A 27,461-nucleotide genomic window follows, 5' to 3' on the forward strand; every position below is an offset into this window, starting at 1 on the left:
TGGCAGCCAGTGAAAGTGTTGGGGAAATAATTTGGTGACATCTTGTGGTCTTAATGTGAATTACAGGGGTGCTAGTTACTCCCTTATACCCTAACCATGCAATTCCAAACACAAAAAAAGTGAACAATCCCATGTGCGAGGAAGATGCACTTCTTTTGAGCCTAAAATCAAGAAAACCTGCCCTAAATTGCAGTAATGAAGAACATCGATTTTCTGAGATCCTCCCGCAGCATAGAATGCAATAGGATAGATATGTAAGCAATGTGTGCCATTTATTGGTCATTATTGCACGTTTAACATTCACCTGAAAGCAGTGTGCAACGGGTAGCAGACATTAGACTAAATAAACACCACATGATTCATGAATTCTACTTTATGGGAAATGATAAGAATCTCATACAGCCTAGCCTACTGTAAAATTGAGTCACAGAGCGATTTATGCAAAGAAGATAGTTCCGTTTTTTCAGTGGCATTTGGGATAGGTACTCTCAAGAAATACAACATTATTCTCTATTACAGTAGGCTACTGGTTCATACATATAGCAATAACTTACTGTGGCATGGTAAATCAGCTTGAGAGACTACTGAAGTTTGCACCGTAGGAAGGGTACAAAGTGAAAACAAAAGTAATTCCGTCAAGAAGCAGATGACTCGACCTAGGACACTTTAAAATCCACAGCTGAAGTTCAAATTGTGTAGTTAAAATCTATACTACTTGTACTGCAACAAAATCCTGAAATTGTACATGCTCAGTTATGCTCTGAGCATAGCCTAGTGAGTCCACCCCAACCCCAACCCCAGTACTTTATAAGTGATGTGCAGTTCGCGAACGATTTGTTCTTTTTGAAGGACGCTTTTTACTGACTCGAGAGTCATGATTCATTTTTCTTATTGACTCGTTCGTTTTAGTCGTTCGTTTGACCTGCTGGACGCAAATAATTATACAGTAGGATTAATACGGGCATCTCCGGTGACTCCGGAGACGTGCTCCGACCAACAACTGTCTGTCATATATGCGCGCAGGCAAAATAGATCATCCATAGAGAATAAAAAGACAGGTTTAGAACTGATGATCTCATGGTGCAAGAATGAATACAATTATATTGAAAGTTATGGTCGACACAGCTTTGTAGAACCAAAACATCGGCCAACACAGCCTCTAATTAACAAACTCGAAAACGAATCATTTAGGTGCTGCAGTTCGCGAAAGATATGTGCTGATGGTGATCCTGCGTGCTCTGGGCATTACTGACTCAAATGAACGAAATGAGTCGAAAGATTCGTTATTTTGACTAAACGACTCGAATAAGATCCGAGTCAGTAAAAAGAGCCGAACTTCCATCACTATTCTTCTTAATCATTCACCCCCTTCCGATCGACCTTGACGCATGCACTTCGACCAGGTCCAGGGAACTATTTTCCTTCTGAAAAGTAGGTAAGTATGGAAACATTGTCATTCAGTGTTAATAGCTGTTTTCCAGGATATTGACAAATTCATATCATAAGGTATAATTGGAGGATTTATAAAGGAGACAGACAACATCAAAGGGTCTTTAATTTTTGTATTATTACTGGAGTACAAATAACTGAAATGCACATAAGTAATAGACACAGTGGTTGTTTTTTTGAGTCTTTTGACCACAGGAGCTCACACAATTTCAAATCTGATATATAAATAGGGTACTTAAAAAAGTAGCTAAGCCTATGCTATCAAAATGGGACATTGTAGCCTGAAGACACTGTGTTGTGCAACAATAAAAATGCATGTGAATGACTCACAGCATTCATTTTCTTGCACTTTATTTTCCCTGAAATGTGTTGCCCTTATCTTCCCTTATTTTTATTTATTTTTCAACATGAACCACTGATAAAACTACAACAGAAACATAGGTTAGAATACATAAAAACATCAACATCATGATTTGGTCTGAAATAAAAGCTAACTTCACAGACACGTCTTAACTACACACACAGCTGAGGACATTGTGCAAAATAAAGACATAAAATTAAGTGCCAGAAATGCAGACAAAATAAGACTACTTCATAAATAGAAGAAAATAATTGACAATTTTCACCATGCCAGCCACAAGCATAAACACAGGTGTTTGGTAAAAAATACATTGTTTTTTGTTTAACAGAATAAACAGAATTTATTTTGAAAGAACCTTACAAGAACAAAACGACTGATAAAAGGCTAACTCAAGGCTAACTAATTTGTCTGTGGGTTCAGTCGGTGTCCTGTTGGACAGTGATATAGGTGGCCGGACGGTGGTATGTGGAGTTGGTTGCAGAATCCCTGACATTGTCAGATTGTCATCTGGAAGAACAGGTGATTCACTCTACTGTCCAATTAAGTCTAATGTAATTCATTATCATATGACCTGGAGTTATATCTCATAGGATCCCTATGAACACCCCTTTTTCAGGGCAAAGTGCCTATTTAGACCTTCACTGAGGCATAAGGCACCTTGGAGGAGGTCCCCCAGTCGCAGCCCCTCACAGCCTCTTGCAGTTCTGGGGAACGGGAAGGGTAAGGTTGCAGGCATTGATGCTGACCCTCCGTCTGCCCTTGTTGTCTACCACAGGGGCTAAGGTCTGGCTCAGGCTCACCTGGGTGTTGCTGAAGGAAGTGATACGTCCACTACCAGCAATCTGCAGGTTCACAGTGGTAGCATAGCTAGTCTTTAGAGTCCTTCTGGCTGCCTGCGTTGAGGAGGTGTCCTCTGGCTTTGGCTCACTCCTGTGAGGGTACTGGATGGGTGCGCCCATGTCTGGGGCTGGGGAGGCCCGAGGCACATTTGCACAGATCAGGCGGCTCCGGCAACTGTCCTCCCCAAGGTCTGGGTCACCCCACTCATCCTGAGGCCAGACAGGGGAGGTCGGAGCGCTCCGGTCAGGGCTGTCTCCACTGTCATACTTGGTCAGGAGTTCTCGTACGTCGGGCCAGGCAATGCTGGTGAAGTGTTGCCCGCCGTGGGTGCTCTTCCCAGGGGCCAGTCTGACAGGGGACAAGGCCCCGGGGCTAAGGCATGATGGGGAGCCACTGTAGGAGCCGCTGTAGAAGTAGGATCCCCCTCGGGGGCTCATCAGCCCAGACTCCTGCTCTGCACCCACAGCCCTGCACCCTCCGCTCTCCCCCCATGACCTCCTCCCATTCCTGACTGGGCTGGGTGGTCGGTCAGCCAGGCTGAGGAAGGGCAGGCTGCTCCCCTTGGTCCTCTGCAGGTTCTGAGAAGGGGTTGGAGAGCATGGGGAGAAACCAGATGGGGGAGAGGAGGTGGTGCTGGAGCTTCTCTGCATGGAGGGTGAGAAGCCATCTCTCCATGTGGCTGAGGCTATGGAGGAGGAAGGAAATGCCAATTTGGCATTCCGCGGCTGAGGAGCGGCGACTCCCCACACATTGGCAGGAACCCCAATGGGCGGAGGGGAGGTAATACGAGGGGAGTTGATGCCTGAGGAGCAGGCTGAGGAGGCCCTGGGGAGCTCCAGGGAGAGGCCCAGGTGGTTGAAGGGGCTAGCCCCTCCTGTCCGGGTGCTTCTAGGGTTGGGGGGCTTGTTCATCAGAGGGCCTGTATGATTCTGGACTGGGGGAGGGGAGCAGATCCTGCTGAATGGAGATGGGGAGGGAGAGGGGGACTGCACTCGTGAGCTGGGCTCCGAGGCAGAGAAGGGCCTTGCCACCCTGTTGGGAGTGTGAGTAGAACCACTCCAAAGAGAATCATGGGGGTGTGGTATACTATTGGCACACACTAACGGTGGCATCCGGTGATTCATGGCCCATCCTCCGTTAGTGGTGTTATTGTTGTTGTTGTTATTGTTGTTGCTGTTTCCATTCAAACCAATATGACGTGGCTGGTCTAGGGCAGCAGGCCTGGGCTGTGGAGAGGCAGAGGAAGAGGTGGTGTGATGCAAGCTGACTGGGGAGACTGAGCGCTGGCTGCGGTATGGTGGGGGGGACAGGGCTGGGGATGGGGATGGGCATGGGCTGGAGCGGAGTGAAGTAGACCGGAGAGGAAAAGGGGGACACTCGCTGCCATCTCTGGAGTAGGAAGCATGGGCATGGCCAGGACTCAGAGGGGGGCCGCCGGGGCCAGAGGTGAGTTTGGGGGAGGGAGACCTCATCCTGAGTGGGGATGCAGTGGGAGCGGGGGCTAGAGAGGCTGGACTGTCTGGGGGAGGGGTGGCCTGGCCCTGGAGGCGAGCGTTCTTCTTGGCCAGACTCTGGCTGATGGACTGGCTGATGCAGGATGCAGCCAGGGACTTGGTCAAGGCAGAAGGGGTGGGAGAGGAGCAGGGGAGTCCCCTGATGGGGGAGGGAGAGCGATGGCAGAGACTTTTGCTGGGGCTGAAGGCGGAGGGGGGCTTGGCATCCATGGGATGGCCAATACCTGGAGGCAGGGTGGCTGATCTCTCCAGTGAGGGCTGGGAGGAAGGCCGTCTGACGGGGGACAATCCTGAGGCATGGATGGATGGGAGTGATGGATCCTGGCCTGGCTCTCTGGACCTCAGTGGAGCAGGTGGTAGCCTATAACCAAAGGAAAGAGAAGAGGAAATGAATGGACTTGTTTAATCAGTCCCTCCAGGATTCTGCGATGGCAACATTTTGAGCAAAATCAACAATTTCACACAGGGCTTGCAAATTTGACCAATCACTGCACTATTTCTGCATAAAACAGCCAAATCATCACAATATTATCACATAAAACTGACCCATCACCGCAGTACAAAAAGAGGGCTCGGAATTTCAACCAATCACTGCATAATACGGTTCAATCAAGCCAACTTTCTTCCTTCATTTTCGCTACAAATTCGACTAAATCACTGCATATTGCCATGCAAAGTATCACAAAAAAAATCCCTGCGAAATCCTGGAGGGACAAATTAATGCCACAACCACAACACTGGTTAGAGGAGAAGCAGAATTGAGAGGAGAGGACTGCAGGCTGCGATGGCTCAGTCTTGTGAAAATAAGCTACTTTGACAGTACGTTTGTACTTTTGAATATGCAATTCAGCTCTTAGCTGCGATGAATACAAAATAAAACTAAACCATTTTTGTATTTATTATTATACAGCCAAATAGGAACGATGGAACATTTTACCACTCGATATGACCTCTAAAGCAGTGGACAATCATGCCAACACATAGTGATTTATGTGTGTTTTCACATTTTGTTGTGTTACAGCCTGAATTTTAAATTGATTAAATTGAGAGTTTGTGTCACTGGCCTACACACAATACCCCATAATGTCAAAGTGGAAATATGTTTTTAGAAATTTTTACAAATTAATAAAAAAGTTAATGCTGAAATTACTTGAGTTAGTAAGTATTCAACCCCTTTGTTATGGCAAGCCTAAATAAGTTCAGGAGTACAAATGTGCTTAACAAGTCACATAATACGTTGTATGGACTCTGTGTGCAATAATAGTGTTTAACATGATTTTTTTAATGACTACCTCATCTCTGTACCTGACACATTCAATTACAGTTGAAGTCGGAAGTTTACATACACTTAGGTTGGAGTCATTAAAACTCGTTTTTCAACCACTCCACAAATTTCTTGTTAACAAACTATAGTTTTGGCAAGTCGGTCAGGACATCTACTTTGTGCATGACACAAGTAATTGTTTACAGACAGATTATTTCACAGTATCACAATTCTAGTGGGTCAGAAGTTTACATACACTAAGTTGACGGTGCCTTTAAACAGCTTGGAAAATTCCAGAAAATGATTTCATGGCTTTAGAAGCTTCTGATAGGCTAATTGACATAATTTGAGTCAATTGGAGGTGTACCTGTGGATGTATTTCAAGGCCTACCTTCAAACCCAGTGCCTCTTTGCTTGACATCATGGGAAAATAAAAAAAAATCAGCCAAGACCTCAGAAAGAAAATTGTAGACTGTAGTCTGGTTCATCCTTGGGAGCAATTTCCAAATGCCTGAAGGTACCACGTTCATCTGTACAAACAATAGTACGCAAGTATAAACACCACACAGACGTCATACCGCTCAGGAAGGAGATGCATTCTGTCTCCTAGAGATGAACATACTTTGGTGTGAAAAGTGCAAATAAATCCCAGAACAACAAGATGCTGGAGGAAACAGGTACAGCATTATCTATATCCACAGTAAAACGAGTCCTATATTGACATAACCTGAAAGGCCGCTCAGCAAGGAAGAAGCCACTGCTCCAAAACCACGATAAAAAAGCCAGACTACGGTTTGCAACTGCACATGGGGACAAAGATCGTACTTTTTGGAGAAATGTCCTCTGGTCTAATGAAACGAAAATAGAACTGTTTGGCAATAATGACCATCGTTATGTTTGGAAGAAAAAGGGGGTTGCTTGCAAGCCGAAGAACACCATCCCAACCGTGAAGCACGGGGGTGGCAGCATCATGCTGTGGGGGTGCTTTGCTGCAGGAGGGACTGGTGCACTTCACAAAATAGATGGCATCATGAGGAAGGAAAATTATGTGGATATATTGAAGCAACATCTCAAGACATCAGTCAGGAAGTTAAAGCTTGGTCGCAAATGGGTCTTCCAAATGTACAATGATCCCAAGCATACTTCCAAAGTTGTGGCAAAATGGCTTAAGGACAACAAAGTCAAGGTATTGGAGTGGCCATCACAAAGCCCTGACCTCAATCCTTTAGAACATTTGTGGGCAGAACTGAAAAAGCGTGTGCGAGCAAGGAGGCCTACAAACCTGACTCAGTTACACCAGCTCTGTCAGGAGGAACGGGCCAAAATTAACCCAACTTTTTGTGGGAATCTTGTGGAAGGCTACCTGAAACGTTTGACCCAAGTTAAACAATTTAAAGGCAATGCTACCAAATACTAATTGAGTGTATGTAAATTCTGACCCACTGGGAATGTGATGAAAGAAATAAAAGCTGAAATAAATAATTCTCTCTACTATTATTCTGACATTTCACATTCTTAAAATAAAGTGGTGATCCTAACTGACCTAAGACAGGGCCGTTTAACCAGGATTAAATGTCAGGAATTGTGAAAACTGAGTTTAAATGTATTTAGCTAAGGTGTATGTAAACTTCCGACTTCAACTGTATCTGTAAGGTCTCTCAGTCGAGCAGTGAATTTCAAACACAGATTCAACCACAAAGACCAGGGAGGTTTTCCAATGCCTCGCAAAGAAGGGCACCTATTGGTAGATTGGATTTTTAAAAAGCAGACATTGAATATGCCTTTGAGCATGGTGAAGCTATTAATTACACTTTGAATGGTATATCAATACACCCAGGCACTACAAAGATACAGGCGTCCTACCTAACTCAGTTGCCGGAGAAGAAAGAAACTGCTCATGGATTTCACCATGAGGCCAATGGTGATTCTAAAACAGTTACAGAGTTTAATGTCTGTGATAGGAGAAAACTGTGGATGGATCAACAACATTGTAGTTACTCCACAATACTAACCTAAATGACAGAGTGAAAAGAAGGAAGCCTGTACAGAATAAAACATATTCCAAAACATGCATCCTGTTTGCATTAAGGCACTAAAGTAAAACTGCAAAAAATGTGGTAAAGACATTGACTTTACGTCCTGAATACGAAGCGTCAGTTTGGGGCAAATCCAACACAACACATGGCTGAGTACCAGTCTTCACATTTTCAAGCATGGTGGTGGCTGCATCATGGTATGGGTAGGCTTGTCATCGGCAAGCACTAGGGAGTTTTTTTTTAGGATGAAAATAAACAGAATAGAGCTAAGCACGGGCAAAGTCCTAGAGGAAAACCTAGTTCAGTCTGCTTTCCAAAAGACACTGGGAGACAAATTCACCTTTCAGCAGGACAATAACCTAAAACACAAGGCCAAATATACACTGGTGTTGCTTACCAAGACGACATTAAATGTTTCTGAGTGGCCTAGTTACAGTTTTGACTTAAATCGGCTTAAAAATCTATGGCAAGACTTGAAAATGGCTGTCTAGCAATGATCAACAACCAACTTGACAGAGCTTGAAGAATTTAAAAAAGAATAATTAGCGAATATTGTACAATACAGGTGTGCAAAGCTCTTAGAGACTTACCCAGAAAGACTCACAGCTGTAATCCAGGGTTTTTCTTTATTTTTACTATTTTCTACATTGTACAATAGTAGTGAAGACATCAAAACTATGAAATAACACACATGGAATCATGTAGTAACCAAAAAAAGTGTTAAACAAATCAAAATATATTTTATATTTGAGATTCTTCAAAGTAGCCACCGTTTGCCTTGATGACAGCTTTGCACACTATTGGCATTCTCTCAAACAGATTAACGAGGAAGTCACCTGGAATGCATTTCAATTAACAGGTGTGCCTTGTTAAAAGTTAATTTGTGGAATTTCAATAGAAATATTTTATGTATCATTAAGGCAAAATGTTGGGAAATGTCAAATGTAAAATATAGTAAACATGATTGATATTTTATAATCCAGATGCATGCCTAAATAAGGAATATAATCAATGCATCAATGCACTGGACCTTATGATCACTCAGCTGCACAGCTGATGCCTGCTGGACTGTTCCTTTACACGGTACCCTGTCCTGTTTATTCTGTTTAGTCTTAGCCCAAACGTTATCGCTATTTCCAGTTGTGTCTTAGCTCTCTCTAATAACACCTGTGACTGCTTTATGCCTCTCTCCCATGTCAATTATGCCTTGCCTATTGCTGTTTGGGTTAGTTCTTATTATACAATTTGACTGTAGAACCCCTAATCCCTCTCAAACTGCCTCAAATAGTTCCTTTGTTCCACCCCCCATACACGCCGAGACCGGCTCAATCGATGCCTCCAATGACGCTATCTCTTTCATTGTTACCCAACGCTTAGGGTTACCTGAACTGTACTCATATCCTTCCATATCCTTTTCTGTACATAATGCCCTGAATCTTTTCTACAACGCCCGGAGAACTGCCCCCTTTATTCTATGTACCCAACGCACTAGAAGACCAGTTCTTAAAGCCTTTAGTCGTATCCTTATTCTAGTCCTCCTCTGTTCCTCTGGTGATGTAGAGGCTAACCCAGGCCCTGCAGCCCCCAGTATCACTCCTACTCCCCAGGAGCTATCATTTGTTGACTTCTGTAACCGTAAAAGTCTTGGTTTTCTGCACATAAATATCAGAAGCCTCCTTCCTAAGTTTGAGTTATTCACTGCGTTAGCACACTCCGCCAACCCTGATGTTCTAGCAGTGTCTGAATCCTGGCTTAGGAAGGCCACCAAAAATTCTGAAATTTCCATCCCCAACTATAACATTTTCCGTCTAGATAGAACTGCCAAAGGGGGTGAAGTTGCAATCTACTGTAGAGATAGCCTGCAGAGCTCCATCATACTATCCAGGTCTGTGCCCAAACAGTTTGAGCTTCTACTTCTAAAAATCCACCTTTCCAGAAATAAATCTCTCACTGTTGCCGCTTGCTACAGACCCCCCTCAGCCCCCAGCTGTGCCCTGGACACCATATGTGAATTGATTGCCCCCCATCTATCCTCAGAGTTCGTACTGCTTGGTGACCTAAATTGGGATATGCTTAACACCCCGGCCATCCTACAATCTAAACTAGATGCCCTCAATCTCACACAAATTATTAACGAACCTACCAGGTACAACCCTAAATCCGTAAACATGGGTACCCTCATAGATATCATCCTGACTAACTTACCCTCTAAATACACCTCCGCTGTCTTCAACCAGGATCTCAGCGATCACTGCCTTATTGCCTGCGTCCGTAACGGGTCCGCGGTCAAACGACCACCCCTCATCACTGTCAAACGCTCCCAAAAACACTTCAGCGAGCAGGCCTTCCTAATTGACCTGGCCCAGGTATCCTGGATGGATATAGATCTCATTCCGTCAGTAGAGGATGCCTGGTTGTTCTTTAAAAGTAATTTCCTCTCAATCTTAAATAGACATGCCCCATTCAAAAAATACAGAACTAAGAACAGATATAGCCCCTGGTTCTCTTCAGACTTGACTGCCCTTGACCAGCACAAAAACATCCTGTGGCGTACTGCATTAGCATCAAATAGCCCCCGCGATATGCAACTTTTCAGGGAAGTTAGGAACCAATATACACAAGCAGTTAGGAAAGCAAAGGCTAACTTTTTCAAACAGAAATTTGCAGCCTGTAGCACTAACTCCAAAAAGTTTTGGGACACTGTAAAGTCCATGGAAAATAAGAGCACTTCCTCCCAGCTGCCCACTGCACTGAGGCTAGGAAACACTATCACCACCGATAAATCTACAATAATCGAGAATTTCAACAAGCCATTTGCTACGGCTGGCCATGCTTTCCACCTGGCTACCACTACCCCGGCCACCAGCTCTGCACCCTCCGCTGCAACTTGCCCATGCCCCCCCCCGCTTCTCCTTCACACAAATCCAGACAGCTGATGTTCTAAAAGAGCTGCAAAATCTGGACCCCTACAAATCATCTGGGCTAGACAATCTGGACCCTTTCTTTCTAAAACTAGCCGCCGAAATTGTCGCAACCCCTATTACTAGCCTGTTCAACCTCTCTTTCGTAACGTCTGAGATCCCCAGAGATTGGAAAGCTGCCGCGGTCATCCCCCTCTTCAAAGGGGGTGACACTCTAGATCCAAACTGTTACAGGCCCATATCCATCCTGCCCTGCCTTTCAAAAGTTTTTGAAAGCCAAGTCAACAAACAGATCACCGACCATTTCGAATCCCACCGTACCTTCTCCGCTATGCAATCCGGTTTCCGAGCTGGTCATGGGTGCACTTCAGCCACGCTCAAGGTCCTAAACGATATTATAACCGCGATCGATAATAGACAGTACTGTGCAGCCGTTTTCATTGACCTGGCCAAGGCTTTCGACTCTGTCAACCACTGCATTCTTATTGGCAGACTAAATAGCCTTGGTTTCTCAAATGACTGCCTCGCCTGGTTCACCAACTACTTCTCAGATAGAGTTGAATGTGTCAAATCGGAGGGCCTGTTGTCTGGACCTATGGCAGTCTCTATGGGGGTGCCACAGGGTTCAATTCTTGGGCCGACTCTTTTCTCTGTGTATATCAATGACATCGCTCTTGCTGCTGGTGACTCTCAGATCCACCTCTACGCAGACGACACCATTTTGTATACATCTGGCCCTTCATTGGACACTGTGTTAACAAACCTCCAAACGAGCTTCAATTCCATACAACACTCCTTCAGTAGCCTCCAGCTGCTCTTAAACACTAGTAAAACTAAATGCATGCTCTTCAACCGAACGCTGTTTGCACCCACCCACCCGACTAGAATCACTACTCTCGACGGGTCTGACCTAGAGTATGTGGACAACTACAAATATCTAGGTGTCTGGTTAGACTGTAAACTCTCCTTCCAGACTCACATTAAGAATCTCCAATCCAAAGTTAAATCTAGAATCGGCTTCCTATTTTGCAACAAAGCCTCCTTCACTCATGCTGCCAAACATGCCCTCGTAAAACTGACTATCCTACCGATCCTTGACTTCGGCGATGTCATTTACAAAATAGCCTCCAACACTCTACTCAGCAAATTGGATGTAGTCTATCACAGTGCCATCCGTTTTGTCACCAAAGCCCCATATACTACCCACCATTGTGACCTGTACGCTCTTGTTGGCTGGTCCTCACTACATATTCGTCGCCAAACCCACTGGCTCCAGGCCATCTATAAATCACTGCTAGGCAAATCCCCGCCTTATCTTAGCTCACCATAGCAACACCCACCCGTAGTCTGCGCTCCAGCGGGTATATCTCACTGGTCATCCCCAAAGCCAACACCTCCTTTGGCCGCAATTCCTTCCAGTTCTCTGCTGCCAATGACTGGAACAAATTGCAAAAATCTCTGAAGCTGGAGACACTTATCTCCCTCACTAACTTTAAGCATCAGTTGTCAGAGCACCTTACCGATCACTGCACCTGTACACAGCCCATCTGAAATTAGCCCGCCCAACTACCTCATCCCTATATTGTTATTTATTTTGCTCATTTGTACCCCAGTATCTCTATTTGCACATCATCTCTTGCACATCTATTATTCCAGTGTTAATACTAATTGTAATTATTTTGCACTATAGCCTATTTTATTGCCTTACCTCCATAACTTGCTAAATTTGCACACTGTATATTATATGTATTTCTGTTGTATTTTTGACTTGTTTTGTTTTGTTTTACCCCATATGTAACTCTGTGTTGTTGTTTTTTATCGCACTGCTTTGCTTTATCTTGGCCAAGTCGCAGTTGTAAATGAGAACTTGTTCTCAACTGGTTTACCTGGTTAAATAAAGGTGAAATAAAAAAAATACAAAAAAATAAAAAAGTGTGTAACCGTGCTTTAATGAATGTATGTATATTATTTTTTAAGAAAGTGTCTGAGCCACGCTACCAATATAATGAGATAAGGGAAAGAGGCCTCATATGGAAAAGCGCCCATGGCCTTTTGGAGTAAACCACATGTGACATCTGGACGTTGAAAGATAAGGGTAGAGCGGCACTAAAATAAGTTAATCATTTGCCCTAAGGGGAGTAACTGTATATGCTATGTAAGCATGATTGTGCACTTGTATTTGTATAAAAGAAGATCTTTGAGCCAAGGAGAGCCAGTTGTTCCATGGAGCAAGCTCTGCTTTGTTATGCAATAATAAAGCCTAATTTTTGGATTCACAAGCTCCAGTTTCTTGAGAGATATTTTTGAGTTGACTACTTTTGAGTCAAATATTTCTACGACATAAATGGCGAGCGTTGCCAGGAGTTGGAAACAGGGACCAGAGACGGTGGACATATGCGGCTGTGAAACGGCTTGGACGGACCATACAAACAAAGCGGCCGCTTTTAAAAAAGGTAAGCCAAGTTCTTACTTATATAGTATAAAGTTTGTGTGGTCGATCCGGGGCCCGGCCTCAGCCGCAGAATACCAAGTAGGTCTCCAAATTTAAGAACCAGAAAATTAGAGACTGGGAGCTTTTGGATTTAAGAATACATGTCGATGTCACTCTGTTGTTCGTCTGAACTGTCTGTTCAATTCATTTGATTCATCCTGCTGATCGCTTTGTCTGGGTTGCTTTGGCACAGGCGGCTGTCCATCTGTTTGAACGATCAGATAATAAATTGGTCAAAGCCCTACAGATACCACTCTAAACGTGTCGAGGAAGTGTATCGTTTAGAGGGCCACTTAGGTAGGCAGAAATCCTGTGTAATACCGCTTTTTTCTGTGTCAGAAGAAAGGGCCGAATTTACAGGTCGCTTAGGAAAGTGTAAGATAGAAGTCCAGAAAGGGTGTATCGAGGAAGTGAATCACCTAGAGGGCTATATAGGTAGATAGAAATCCTGTATAAAATAGTCTTTCTTGTGTCGGGAAGTGAATCAGAAAGGGTCGATCAGGTAAAAAGATAGGTCATCCGGAGTAGGTGACATAAATTGGAGTTAACACCGGTCATCCTGAGTAGGTGAACGGGTTAAACAGCCACTAAGGCTTCAAAATATAGAGAAAGTGTTAGATATAGTAGGTCTGATCATCTCATGTGGATGAGTGGTTTGCTTGGGCTACTGTGAGTCATTTAACTGTCTGATTCATTTGGGCGCGGGTGGCTACTCATCTGTATGAATGAGAATAATAAGAAATCCTGCAGATAATAGCTTATTTGAGGAGAGAAACTGTGTTTGAGGTCGTTTGAAGTTTCTGTCTTTGGTGGAGAAAGGTTGGCGCACCTTTCCTGGACCGTTACTTAAGTGTAACCTGGTAAGAAGGACGCACCCGGTCTCGCACCAGGAGAGGAAGAGTGAATGGTGTGTGAATGCTCATAGGGGTAGAAACACACATATAGCTGAGTGATTTAAAGCTAAGAAAAACACTAGCAAGGGAAAGATTCATGAGGTGTTCCACACAAAATAAAAGTGGACATCAGGAGATATTATATTATTATTACATAAAGAGACTGTCAAATGCCCATTAATAATATATAGGTTCTGACCAAACAATAATCAAAGAAGCACAAATAGTTTAACAATAAAAGTGAATACTAATATAAAAAGAATAAAGAAGGAGAAATAAATAAATAAATAGGACGAATACTAAAATAGATTTAAAAGGAAGTTAAAATTATAGGCGGTAGAAATACTGAGTGCTAAGTATCCCTTAGGCAAGGAAGAAATAGCGAAAACATCTGAAGCATGGGAGAAACGCACCAGGAAAATGGGCACCAAATGACCAGAAGGAGGAACATTTGATGTCTCGGTGTGTGAGGAAATGGAAACACTGATAAAGAACCATAAAGCAAAAGACACAGGAAAGAAGAGAAGCGCCAAAAGAAAAAGAGAAAAATAAGTACTCAACATGTTCAAAAAGGAAAGAGAATAATTAATGTTATGTGGATATACATTTACCAACTGAGTGGAAAATTCACATTACTAGGAGGGGTATGAGAAATCCTGTTGGAGGAACAGGTCACGTGTACCGGTGTGATCATATGACGTCTATGCATTGTATTTTGGTCAATCTTTTAGGGTGTGTTTCTGACATTATATTTGGAAACTTTAGAGGTGATGTAGTATTGTGATAAATTGACTACAGTAAAATAATAACTGGGATAGGGTTAACATTCCAAATTTGGGCCCTTTGATAGAATAAAATATTCCTGTAGGTTATACAAATAGTAATTAAGCGCGTTTGAGAACAACATTGTGTGAATGTGGAATGAGAATGGTATAATGGTGTAAATGAGTCGCACTCTGAAGTTTGAATGATGAGATATAGAGGTGTGTATGATAATTATATATAAGTTTGAATAATACGCTTTTCATGTAAATGATATCTTGGAGTTTCGTACAACAATGCCTGTCATAGAATTTTGTAAGATCAGTGAATTCTGGGAGGATTCTATGACTGAGGGGAAGGATTTGGGTAATTAGTTGTTGTTCCGCTGAGACTAGATTATGATTAACTGATTTGTGGTAATAAAGAATCATTAGAAACATGAATGGTTTGGTTGATGTGAATATATTAGAATATAATTAATTTTATGTGAGTGTAATTTATTACGAGGGATTGGATAAAATAATAGGTGCTGACTTGCATCCCCAAAAACATAGACGTACGTGAGGGGTTGGAGAAAGTACATAGATCATTGATAGAAATAAGAGTAGGCATTATGATAACTATCTATCATTTTGAAGCAGAAGTGAGATAGTAAAGGAATTTTAGTATAAAAGGGGGAAATAACATAATCCATTTGATTGAATTCGTTAGATCTGTTTCCAAATTAATTAATGTAGATTTGACTTGTTGACTGTTAAAGCTTCCAGCTTGTGAAATCTTAGTCCTGTAAAGCTATTTTCTGATAAAGTGTGGTATGTGCCAGATACTAAAACTACTGACCATTATCATTGGAATAAAGGAGGATTTACTTGTCCTTTCAATAAAGCATATATTCTGCATCGCTGATTAGAGTCTAGGTTTTCTAAGTATAGTTCAACTATGGTTGTGAGTTGATTAGATTGACGGAACAGTCAGGATAAGACTGGATGATTTAGCAGCCTGCGTCTTTTCAGACTGAAGGACTCACTTATTCAACGGGAAAGAAGGAGGAGTGTCTATAGTCTAATCAGAAAGGACAGTTACATACATTTGAATAGCGGACTAGCAATTGCCATAATTTGAATTGTTTAGGTAGACTGGAATGAAAGTAACGTCTTTTAATAATATGAATACAAAAATACTATTAGTTATTGTTGGGTTGTGAATAGACTTTAATAATGCCATGTTTTAGTTCTCGGGTAAAAGAGAGTCGTACTTGCTTGACTGTATCGAGCTGAAAGAGATATTTGAAGCAAGTTTGAATAGTTGGATGGAAAACATTTATTTGACAAATTCTAATTGTTATTACTTTATTCTATAGTTTGCGTGACACCAGTGATGTATGCAAATAGTTAATGAATTCTAAAACGATAATTTGTTTTTGCTACGTGGACCAGTGGAGTGTAGGTAGTTTTAACTATTATGCTGATGGAATAGTACGTACTTAATGTAGGTTCTAGATTTGTTCAACAACAAGTTTGTATTTTAAACTAAATTAATGCAATAGGCTACAATTATAACATTATCAGAAAAAGGCACAATCTAATGCGAAACAGTTATTACATATGTCATTAATCCAGTAATGATACAAAGCTAGAAGGATAACAATGGAGGGAGAGTGAACCAAACAAGGCTGGCTTAATTACACCACCACCAAGAAGACCAGGGGTCTGCTGGGGGTGCAGTCAATCAGGACATACAAGAAGGGATTGTCCTACCAAGCCGTGGTGGCCTAGGCAACCACAACAGGGTAATTGGCAAGGGAATGGGCCCAGCTTGGCTGAATGGCAGCAGTCTTAGAACTTGTGGGAAGGACCAAATCAGGATAACTAGAGAAGCATTTATTTTGGACTAGGGGACAGGAGACAGCACTAACTTCTTGTGGGTTCTGGATTGATTACACAATAATTTATATTTTTACTAAAAACAATGCAACAGGTTGAAATTATTAGATGACTGGAAAGTGGTTATGGGTTTGTTATGTTATAGGTGTATATTCCACTTAATGAAACATGATAAATGTCTGATGTGTCTTGGTTGGGAGTCTTTTCTGGGACTGATGGAAATCCCCTACAGAATGAATGATGAAGGAGATGTAGGAGACCCACGTCTCAAACAATATTTTAATAGATACTTGGGATCAAATATCACTGATTCCTTACACGGAGAAATTGACTGTATTTGAGGTTACGAAAAAGCCTCGGGGGTTGAAATCTTATGGGACTTTATGTCGTTTTATGTGCACTGGATTGTGGAATTCATCGGGGAAGGGAGCAGTTACAAGTGATGTTCTTGAGGGTTTTCTGAGTAGGAGAATTAGGAGATGTGTGAATAGAGAGTGAGAATTTCGAATTTAGATTGTTTGGACTGGTTAGGAGGTATCAAAATGTAAACTAACTAAATGTGTACCTTTTCTTCCAGGATAAAGGGGGGAGTGATTTTCTATTTTCTTTGAAAAACTTTCCGAGACTATAAATAGGGCCTGGACATTTTTTGTTTGTTTATTGTTTTACTATATGGTGTTTAAATAACCATAAACAACCCACTTAGTATGAAATGTTAGCTGTATAGGATTTTTATTTGTATTTTAGTTTTTTTCACGAGATAGAAGTGAAATATCTTAAAGGGGCAAACACATATCATTTGGGTTTTTATTTACTGAGGGATAAGTAAATACGTGTGATTTATTTTGAAAAGAGCTGTACTAAGGACTTACTGTACACTCGGGATACAACATTTATGAAATGTTTTGATGGTTGTTAATGAGTAGTATACTATTGGATGGAACAATTCATTGAATGATTTCAATGACCTCTGAAATCTGTCCTGGCTTTATAGTGTGACCTGATCACCCGCACTGTAAATTCTAGAGGCATGCTGAATTGGGGGTTAGATATAATAAGGATAATTGTGAAGAAGTTTATAATTTGGAAAAAATCCTATATATTAGTCCAAACAGGACAAGGATGAAGTGAGAGAGTTAGTCCTGAAGGAGAGGTATTCCTTGAATAGTGTTATGGGATATAGTTAAGTAAAGATATGCTCAAGGCTTGTCATTTTAAGTTCAGTTATTATTTTTGGTTTGATAGGCAATATTGTTGTTGTTTTGTTTTTTGAACACATGAATCATGATGTGATGCATGTGTCCAAGGAAGGAAGTTGGGCTTACAGAGGTTTTAATGTTTTATAATGGTTTTGTGGGGAAATATGCAAGGTGTATTAAGGATATGAGCAGTAGTAATAATGTGTTATAGGTTAAATCTTTTTTGTTTTTGTGATAGGAGGCATGGTGGTCTGTCTATGAAATGAGTGGACTACAACAAGCTGGAAGAGAGTGCGCTTCATAATCTCAAGGCTTCTCTTGACGGATGAGAGGACATAAGTAGCATACTGTGTCTCACCTAACCTAACAATGTTCTTAAGATTTTATTTTCATGGGTGAAGATAACTCTGCCCAACTGAGTAGGATAATTTGAGTATTTTCTGCGCCCTGGAGACTATGTGATGGCAAAAGACTACAGAAGAAAGAGCTGGAAAGACCATATGTGGAGGGGCCCATACCAGGTGTTGTTGGCTACCTCAATGATGGTAAAAGTGGGAGAGACCGATACTTAGATCCATGTTTCCCACTATAGGAGTGTTCCAACACCAGGAGAGGAAGACGGCCCGCCATTGGGTAGCATTGTTGTCTTTTGTGTTTGTCTGTGTTTGTGTGTCTTTGTAGCAGTGACTCCGAGCTTCCCTATGGGTAGGCTGGTAGAAGGACACTCTTCGCAGACCGATGTCGATAGATTGAGAGGGACTCTGGCTGATCCGGAGACCCTGGTGACGGAAGAAGAATAACAGCTAAAGTGACCATACATCGGCGTTCAGGTTACACCAACGGCGGTATGGATAGAGGGGAGCGTGACCTGGTATCATCCAAACCATTCTACCAGAGTGAGGGAACCGATGACTGGGAGATGAGAGAGCTGAGGATGCTGGCGAGAATCAGATGGGTCAGGATGGCAATTACTGATGAGCTACGTGTTCTTGCTTTCAAGACCTCCAAGATGCACCAGAAATCCTCATCATTGATTTCTCTGTACTTGACTAGTTCCCTGAGAATAAGGGGAATGGGGTACTGATAATAGTAAAGAGCAGAAGAACAAGACATAGAGGGGATATAGACAGGATTAAAATGTATATTCTTGCACAGGCAGGAACCATAACTAAAATGCAGGAAGGGATCACTATTAAAATACAAGGGTTAAATTATTATTGGTGTGGGAGGAACCAGCACAGAGTATGGGGAAGTCACATGGGGTAGTGTGACCTTAAGATAATGAAAGAAAGAGACAGGTGAATCATAGACATAAGGAGAACAGCCCAAGGCTTAGATAAACAATTTGATGTAGTATTTAGTGTCCAGGGGTTAGTGTTATTGGAGTAGTTATTCCTTGGGAAAGTGCACTAAACCCTGTACATGTTAGAGCCATACCAAATACAGAAGAAAGGGAATGGAAGGAGCCGTTAAACAATGATTGGTATAGATGAGTACAATATATTGCATTAAAATTGAATAAAGAAAATAGTCTAATATGCACCACATCTCCGTTTTAAATAGTTAACAGTAGTTCAACATCTCCACAGTTACTAGGACTGTGCTATGATTCAACCACAACTTTTGTCATATAAGGAACTCGGAAAGACCATATTGGCCAGCAGAATGTTTGTAATATTTAGGAAATCCTAAATATAAACAATTGTATAATCAACCAGGATGGGGAGAGAAGGGTAAGCAATTAGTGGTTAGAATAGGAACAAGGAAAAGGAAAGCGCCAGAGTAATGTCAAATAGACTATGAGCAAATATATAGGAGTGGTAAAATAAAACAATTGGGAGGGAGAATGTGAAATATGTGGCATTTATACAGATACAGTGGGGAAAAAAAGTATTTAGTCAGCCACCAATTGTGCAAGTTCTCACACTTAAAAAGATGAGAGAGGCCTGTAATTTTCATCATAGGTACACGCCAACTATGACAGACAAATTGAGGAAAAAAAATCCAGAAAATCACATTGTAGGATTTTTAATGAATTTATTTGCAAATTATGGTGGAAAATAAGTATTTGGTCACCTACAAACAAGCAAGATTTCTGGCTCTCACAGACCTGTAACTTCTTCTTTAAGAGGCTCCTCTGTCCTCCACTCGTTACCTGTATTAATGGCACCTGTTTGAACTTGTTATCAGTATAAAAGACACCTGTCCACAACCTCAAACAGCCACACTCCAAACTCCACTATGGCCAAGACCAAAGAGCTGTCAAAGGACACCAGAAACAAAATTGTAGACCTGCACCAGGCTGGGAAGACTGAATCTGCAATAGGTAAGCAGCTTGGTTTGAAGAAATCAATTGTGGGACCAATTATTAGGAAATGGAAGACATACAAGACCACTGATAATCTCCCTCGATCTGGGGCTCCACGCAAGATCTCACCCCGTGGGGTCAAAATGATCACAAGAACGGTGAGCAAAAATCCCAGAACCACACGGGGGGACCTAGTGGATGACCTGCAGAGAGCTGGGACCAAAGTAACAAAGCCTACCATCAGTAACACACTACGCCACCAGGGACTCAAATCCTGCAGTGCCAGACGTGTCCCCCTGCTTAAGCCAGTACATGTCCAGGCCCGTCTGAAGTTTGCTAGAGTGCATTTGGATGATCCAGAAGAGGATTGGGAGAATGTCATATGGTCAGATGAAACCAAAATATAACTTTTTGGTAAAAACTCAACTCGTCGTGTTTGGAGGACAAAGAATGCTGCGTTGCATCCAAAGAACACCATACCTACTGTGAAGCATGGGGGTGGAAACATCATGCTTTGGGGCTGTTTTTCTGCAAAGGGACCAGGATGACTGATCCGTGTAAAGGAAAGAATGAATGGGGCCATGTATCGTGAGATTTTGAGTGAAAACCTCCTTCCATCAGCAAGGGCATTGAAGATGAAACGTGGCTGGGTCTTTCAGCATGACAATGATCCCAAACACACCGCCCGGGCAACGAAGGAGTGGCTTCGTAAGAAGCATTTCAAGGTCCTGGAGTGGCCTAGCCAGTCTCCAGATCTCAAACCCATAGAAAATCTTTGGAGGGAGTTGAAAGTCTGTGTTGCCCAGCGACAGCCCCAAAACATCACTGCTCTAGAGGAGATCTGCATGGAGGAATGGGCCAAAATACCAGCAACAGTGTGTGAAAACCTTGTGAAGACTTACAGAAAACATTTGACCTGTGTCATTGCCAACAAAGTGTATATAACAAAGTATTGAGAAACTTTTGTTATTGACCAAATACTTATTTTCCACCATAATTTGCAAATAATTTCATTAAAAATCCTACAATGTGATTTTCTGGATTTTTTTCCCTCATTTTGTCTGTCATAGTTGACGTGTACCTATGATGAAAATTACAGGCCTCTCTCATCTTTTTAAGTGGGAGAACTTGCACAATTGGTGGCTGACTAAATACTTTTTTTCCCCACTGTAGCCTTTGGAATACAGGGATCCCTCAAGGAAAAATGTATCAGGCAGCAGGATCAAGTATTAGAAATTGGTATTAAGAATGGTGGAAATGAACTCAACTAAATTGTTATGATTTGTCCTTTCACAAGGTTGCAACGGATTATGTCTTGATGCATAGCAGAGATAATTCGGTCCAGAACGGTGTGAACCTCAATAAAAACCAAAAAAAAACTCTACCTGGCTGAAGATGTTCCTGTCCAGCATTACCTCTACCAGACCTGAATCAGAACCAGCATCCAATCGAAGCAATCAACTGCCTTTTCTTTTCTCTTATGCCTTTTCTCTCAAGAGTGTGACAGGAGTCCAATTGGAGTGGGCATGAATAGAGATGTATTCAAATATACCATCTCTGATGGTGCTGGTATACTGGTTGGCAAATGGACAAAACAGAATGGGGGTAGAGGTGAGGTGGTTCAGGTGTGACATTGGAATTGGGATATTGTCATGGGCAATCCAAGATGAACTATGAAGCTATCTGACATAATGAAGACGCCAGAAGATTGAGTGCCGGTAGAGGAAGGGAGTGTTAGTTAAGGTAGTATGTTGATTAAGGAGGTATTATACACTGCTAAATTTATAGTAATTTGGACTAGGAATGCATTAAGATACTGATCTGTTGTAATTCTCGTTATGAGGAATTAATGCTAGAATTATGATAATAAACATAAATAAATATACATTCTGCCAGTGTCAATATGTGCCAAGGTGAGAGTTTTAACTTTGAATGAAGGAACCAAGGTGACTAACTAAGAATTGTCATTCTAAAGTTGTTTTGGGTAATTAATTTGATTATGATTATAAATTATAAGTGGACTGATTGATCTGAATAAGTTATTAATATTAATGCCTAATGATGTTGACATTGCAATTAATGGATTAGATATTGATTTTGATTATTTTGATTGTTATAATACTTATATTGATATGGGTGAAATAGGTTATGTATGCTAAAGATGTTGACACCATTCTTAACATGTCCTAGATATTATTGTTAAGACAAAGTTGCATATTTTGATGTGTTAGGATACTAACACATATATGGGAAATGCTATAACTAAACAAAAGTGGGGAGCAATGTTTACAAAGAGGGGGGGGGGGGGGTTATACAGAAGATAGCCCAATTTTGTAAAAGACCAAGTCCATATTATGATATTATGGCAAGAACAGCTCAAATAATAATCAAAGAGAAACGACAGTCCATCATTACTTTAAGACATGAAGGTCAGTCAATCCATAAAATGTGAAGAACTTTGAACGTTTCTTCAAGTGCAGTCGCAAAAACCATCAAACGCTATGATGAAACTGGCTCTCATGAGGACCGCCACAGGAAAGGAAGACACAGAGTTACCTCTGCTGCAGAGGATAAGGTCATTAGAGTTACCAGCCTCAGAAATTGCAGCCCAAAATAAGTGTTTTACAGAGTTCAAGTAACAAACACATCTCAACATCAACTGTTCAGAGGAGACTGCGTGAATCAGGCCTTCATGGTCGAATTGCTGCAAAGAAACCACTACTAAAGGACACCAATAATAAGAAGAGACTTGCTTGGGCCAAGAAACACGAGCAATGGACATAAGACCGGTGGAAATCTGTCCTTTGTTCTGGAGTCCAAATTTGAGATTTTTTGTTACAACCGCTGTGTCTTTGTGAGACGCAGTGTAGGTGAACGGATGACCGCCGCATGTGTAGTTCCCACCATGAAGCATGGAGGTGGAGGTGTGATAGTGTGGGGTGCTTTGCTGGTGACACTGTCTGTGATTTATTTAGAATTCAAGGCACACTTAACCAGCATGGCTACCACAGCATCCTGCAGCGATACACCATCCCATCTGGTTTGGGCTTAGTGGGACAATCATTTGTTTTTCAACAGGACAATGACCCAACACACCTCCAGGCTGTGTAAGGGCTATTTGACCAAGAAGGAGAGTGATGGAGTGTTGCATTAGATGACCTGGCCTCCACAATCCCCCGACCTCAACCCAATTGAGATGGTTTGGGATGAGTTGGACCGCAGAGTGAAGGTAAAGCAGCCAACAAGTGCTCAGCATATGTGGGAACTCCTTCAAGACTGTTGGAAAAGCATTCCAGGTGAAGCTGGTTGAGAGAATGCAAAGAGTGTGCAAAGCTGTCATCAAGGCAAAGGGTGGCTACTTTGAAGAATCTCAAATATAAAATATATTTTGATTTGTTTAACACTTTTTTGGTTACTACATGATTCCATATGTGTTATTTCATAGTGTTGATGTCTTCAACATTATTCTACAATGTAGAAAATAGTTAAAATGAAGAAAAACCCTTGAATGAGTAGGTGTGTCCAAACCTTTGACTGGTATTGTATGTAAATGAGATATTACTGTATTTCATTATTAATACATTTGCTAAACTTTCTGAAAACGTGTTCACTTTGTCATTATGGGGTATTTTGTGTAGATGGGTGAGATTTTATTATTTAATTAATCCATTTTGAATTCAGGCTGTAACACAACAAAATGTGGAATAAGTAAAGAGGTATGAATACTTTATGAAGGCACTGTAAATCACAGTGCATAGAGCATTTCACTCAAATGCTTTCTTTCCATCTACTCTGTGAATAACACTGTATTCTCTGATTCATGGAATTTCTTTCAGAACTCTTAGTGGAGAAACAGGAAAAAGTATCTGCACACTTCCAGTCAGATGCACATTTCTTTAATGTTTCTCCAGTTTTGCATTTAGCCTCCAGCACCTTCACAAATCGGTTTTGGGTGTGCGGCAGATTCTGCTTATTATCTACAAGAACTCTTAGTGGAAGAATTAAGCAATGGACTGGTGAAATTGTGTTACTAACTGTATTATTAAGTCCTATTAAATACTGTACCTTTGGCTGGGGAGTGTGGCGTTGTTTGATCCATTCAAATTCATAGGAAGGCTCCTTCTGCCCATGGTAGTGGGCAGGTGCAGATTGGGGGGTCTTTGGTTGGTGAATTTAGGCAGAGAGTCGGAGGACTGCACCCCTGGCGGAGGTGTAGGCGTCGAGCTTTGGTGTGATGACCACGGATGGGGAACCATGCCCCCCTCTTTTCCTTTGGAATCCTCTGGGACTTGACTCTCCTTGACTCTCTGACCAGATGTATGTGTTGCTTGCATGGGTTCAGTCATAGGTGACTGAGTGGGACGCCACACTAAGGGGTTTGACCCCTCAGTTAGCCCAGAAATGGACTTCTGTTGTGTGGGTATGTTGGAGATGTGAGGGGAAATCTTTGGCGCTGCAGGTGAAACATCCCGATCATCTAGAGTGCCATCTCGTGACTTCTCTTTGGTAGATTCAGCTTTGCTTTGATGACTAGGGGCCATCTGGGGTGAGCTCCTCCTCTCAGCCCCACTGGCCACATAAGGCGACATTATCTTGGTGTTTAAACTGTCTTTGTCTGGCTTCACCACCTGGCTTTTCTCTGGTTCAGTTGGAGCCTGCTGTTGAATGGTCTTCTGCAGCTCCTCTGCAGCTCCAATCCCTGGAGATCTGTCTTTGTTCCCACATGGGCCTGCAAAAGAGGCTGCTGCTGCCCCAAGAGCAGGATCTTCCCTGATGGAGTACAGATGATGTCCTTTCTGCTCTGCCCAAGTCCTGCTGAGATTCACAGACATCTCTGGGGTCCCTGAATGACCATCAGCTGGTACTTCCATCCCTACCCCTTGGATGGGGCCTTCCTGGCCTGGGGAGCCCCACTTGGGGTGAGGCCTCCGCATCTCAGCTTCTGAGATTACTTCCTCAGACTGGTTCTCCATAAGCTTCCCCTCCACAGCAGTCGTCACTACCTCCTCAGGCCCAACCTGAGTGGTTTTTGGTGGGGTGGTCAGAGGGGAGGAGTGGGGAGAGGCAAAGGACGTGGATCCCAGGTTGGAAACACTGTCCCTGGGTCCGGCCAGGACGCAGCTATTCTCCTGCTGGCGGTAGGTGGGGGACAGCTGTTCACTGACAAGGACGTGGCCAAAGAGCTGGGGTTCTGAGGAAACTGAAGCAATCTCCTGGCAACCTGTAAACCAAAAAAATCAGTCCAAACACTGTCATTCACTGATAAACAATATGGAGGCTTTACATGTCATGTTTTATTCGTTGTGTTTCCTGACCAACCATATGAAGGCTTTACCTTCACTATCAAACATGTTAAATCACAGTTTATACGTTTTATTCCATTATTTAGTAGTGTTTAGTAAAACAATTCAGAAAGAAATCAACAATAAGACACCAACAAGTCTTCAGATCTCATCACTTCTACACTATTAAATCAAATCATAGCCATTTCTACAGGATGTTAAAAGGTACTGACCAGTGGAATGGCTCTGAGCTCTCTTTATTGTAATCTTCTCCCCATGATGCTGCTGTGGCAGCTGGGCCTGAGGAGGGACACTGTGCCTGGTGGTGGTGGTCCACGGTGCAAGGCCCACACACACCCTCTTGTGGTGAAGTGGCACCTTCATGCTGCTGGCCTTGGCACTGTACATGCAAGCCAGCATTTGAACCTTACTGAGGATCCTCTCAGAGTTCTCCACCAGACATGGATCACCGGGGCTGGCCTCGAACAGGCCTATCCCCGCCACGTCTGCGACCGCTGCCCCTTCGTACAGGGTCCGGCTGGAGGACACCATCTTACAGTGGCGGGACCAGTGGCCCACCTTGATCTGGCTGGGTAGGCCGTCTAGGTTCCCAGTGGGGAAGCTCCTGTCTCTGATTCTGCCCCACCCAGCCTGGGACACTGGGGCAGTCTTACTGTCATGGAGGCCTGTAGGTGGAGGGACAGTGGAGTCCGAACTTGGTCCGTGGCCGTTGATTACTTGCTGGTCTTTTGTGATCACTTTGGCTGCTTCATCACTGCATGAGGGCTCTTTGGTGATGTCTGTAGACAGGTTTGGTATGATTTCACTCTCTATACTAACAGCAGCTCCTACTTTCTCTTTCTCCTTCTCTTTCCACTCCTTTATCAGCTCTGTGTAGGGGAGGAGCTCGCTCCCATGCTCAAACTTGCTACATTCCTCCACAACAGGCTCACCCTGACCTGGTGCCTGGCTGTGCTCTTCCTGGGAACCAGCAGCAGAAGTGGAGGAACAGTCTGGGCTGAGGATGCCCTCTCCCTGGCCAGGCACTGACAGAAGAGGGGAGGGCAGCTCTGACTCAGGCTCTGGTTCTGCCCCGCCATCGGAGCGCCCGCTCTCCGAGTCACACAGGCTGTCCTGGTGGCCAAAGACAGCAAAGCGGGACACAGAGTCTTTGACCAGGCCGGTGGGGATAATGAGGGAGAAGCTGTTTCTCCTGGGGGTGGGGCTGCTGTCACCTTCTCCTGCTTCTCCTGCCTCGGCCTCAGCCGCCTCGTAGTAGCTACGGATCTTCTCGATGATCTGCCTGTCGGACTTGGTGAGCTGGGTCTCTTTCTTGGGCGCCAGAGGGCTCTGTACAGTGTGCGCTGGGACGGAGAGAGGAGAGAGAGGAGCTTCTGAGTGCTTGTCCTCGTTTGGGAGGTCAAAGCAGAGTTCTTTCTCCCTCTCCCTTTTGTCAGGGAGGCTTACAGGAGAGAGTGGTGTCGCGGTTTTGATCGTTTGCTCGTCCTCCACCTCTGATGCAATTATTTCCCCAACTGTCTCGGTTTCTTTGGCTGATGTGCTCTCCTCCTGAAGCATCTCCTCTATGACATCAACTGGCAAAGGTGTTGACTCTCCCCCTTCACGACCACCCTCCTCTGAGGACTCACTGGCCAGACGGGGTGGAAGAGTTTGGTCTTCCATTTTGCTTCTGCTCCCCTCCAGTTGTACTGTTATCTCTTCTGGACTATTGGGATGGGGGTCTTGCGACTCATAAGTCTCCTCTGTAGAGGAAGCAAGCGGCTGGTCATTTCCTTGCTGAGCAACTGGACATGGATGTGGCTCAGTTGTTTGGTCCTCCAGAGACTCATCCCGGGGTGGATCCTGTGGAGAGACAGAAACAGACTCAAAAAAGTCATCCCTGCAGCTCCTACTATATGTACATGGTAAAGTAATGCAGCACTAACTCAGGAAGGAATTGATGGCTCATAAAACTAGACACTAATGTCTAGTGACTAGACAAGTGGCACAGGTTGCTTCAAATCCATAGCAACTGTTTAATAATATGTGAATTGTGAAAGACAGTATAGCCCACCCATACTGCGTCATGCTTGAGTTCGGCCATGCCCTCTCGCATGCGGCTCTGGTTGATGAACTGCATGATCTCCTCAGTGATGGAGAGGGTGGGCGGGAGGCTCAGGGGGGATAGATCCTCTTCTTCCAGGCCCAGGCAGGTGTCCGGCCGCTCTGCCTCAGCCTCCACCTCGATCACAGAGGAG

At 43.1% G+C, this 27,461-nt stretch overlaps 1 protein-coding gene across 1 annotated transcript; it reads right to left on the reverse strand.

The window, feature by feature from the left end:
• Positions 1–1,544: 1,544 nt before the first annotated feature.
• LOC311102143 (uncharacterized protein) lies at positions 1,545–27,423 on the reverse strand. Its single transcript, XM_084143376.1, has 4 exons — positions 27,278–27,423; positions 25,437–27,066; positions 23,987–25,142; positions 1,545–4,525 (listed from the first exon to the last, which is right to left on the reverse strand). The coding sequence occupies exons 1-4, from the start codon at positions 27,341–27,343 to the stop codon at positions 2,497–2,499; spliced, it is 4,881 nt and encodes a 1,626-aa protein (XP_083999502.1). The 5' UTR covers positions 27,344–27,423; the 3' UTR covers positions 1,545–2,496.
• Between the last annotated feature and the right edge of the window lie 38 nt (positions 27,424–27,461).

The sequence above is a fragment of the Coregonus lavaretus genome, assembly GCF_964263955.1.
Source record: "Coregonus lavaretus genome assembly, chromosome: 26".
NCBI lineage: Eukaryota > Metazoa > Chordata > Actinopteri > Salmoniformes > Salmonidae > Coregonus > Coregonus lavaretus.

Bases quoted from the DNA above. Each gene is read 5' to 3' on its own strand.
- LOC311102143 (XM_084143376.1), bottom strand. From the start codon at position 27,343: ATGCAGTTCATCAACCAGAGCCGCATGCGAGAGGGCATGGCCGAACTC. The intron at 25,143-25,436 runs GTCAGTACCTTT...TTTGGTTTACAG, and splicing joins AGCTCAGAGCCATTCCACTG to GTTGCCAGGAGATTGCTTCA. The intron at 4,526-23,986 runs GTACAGTATTTA...CTTTGGTTATAG, and splicing joins GCCACACTCCCCAGCCAAAG to GCTACCACCTGCTCCACTGA.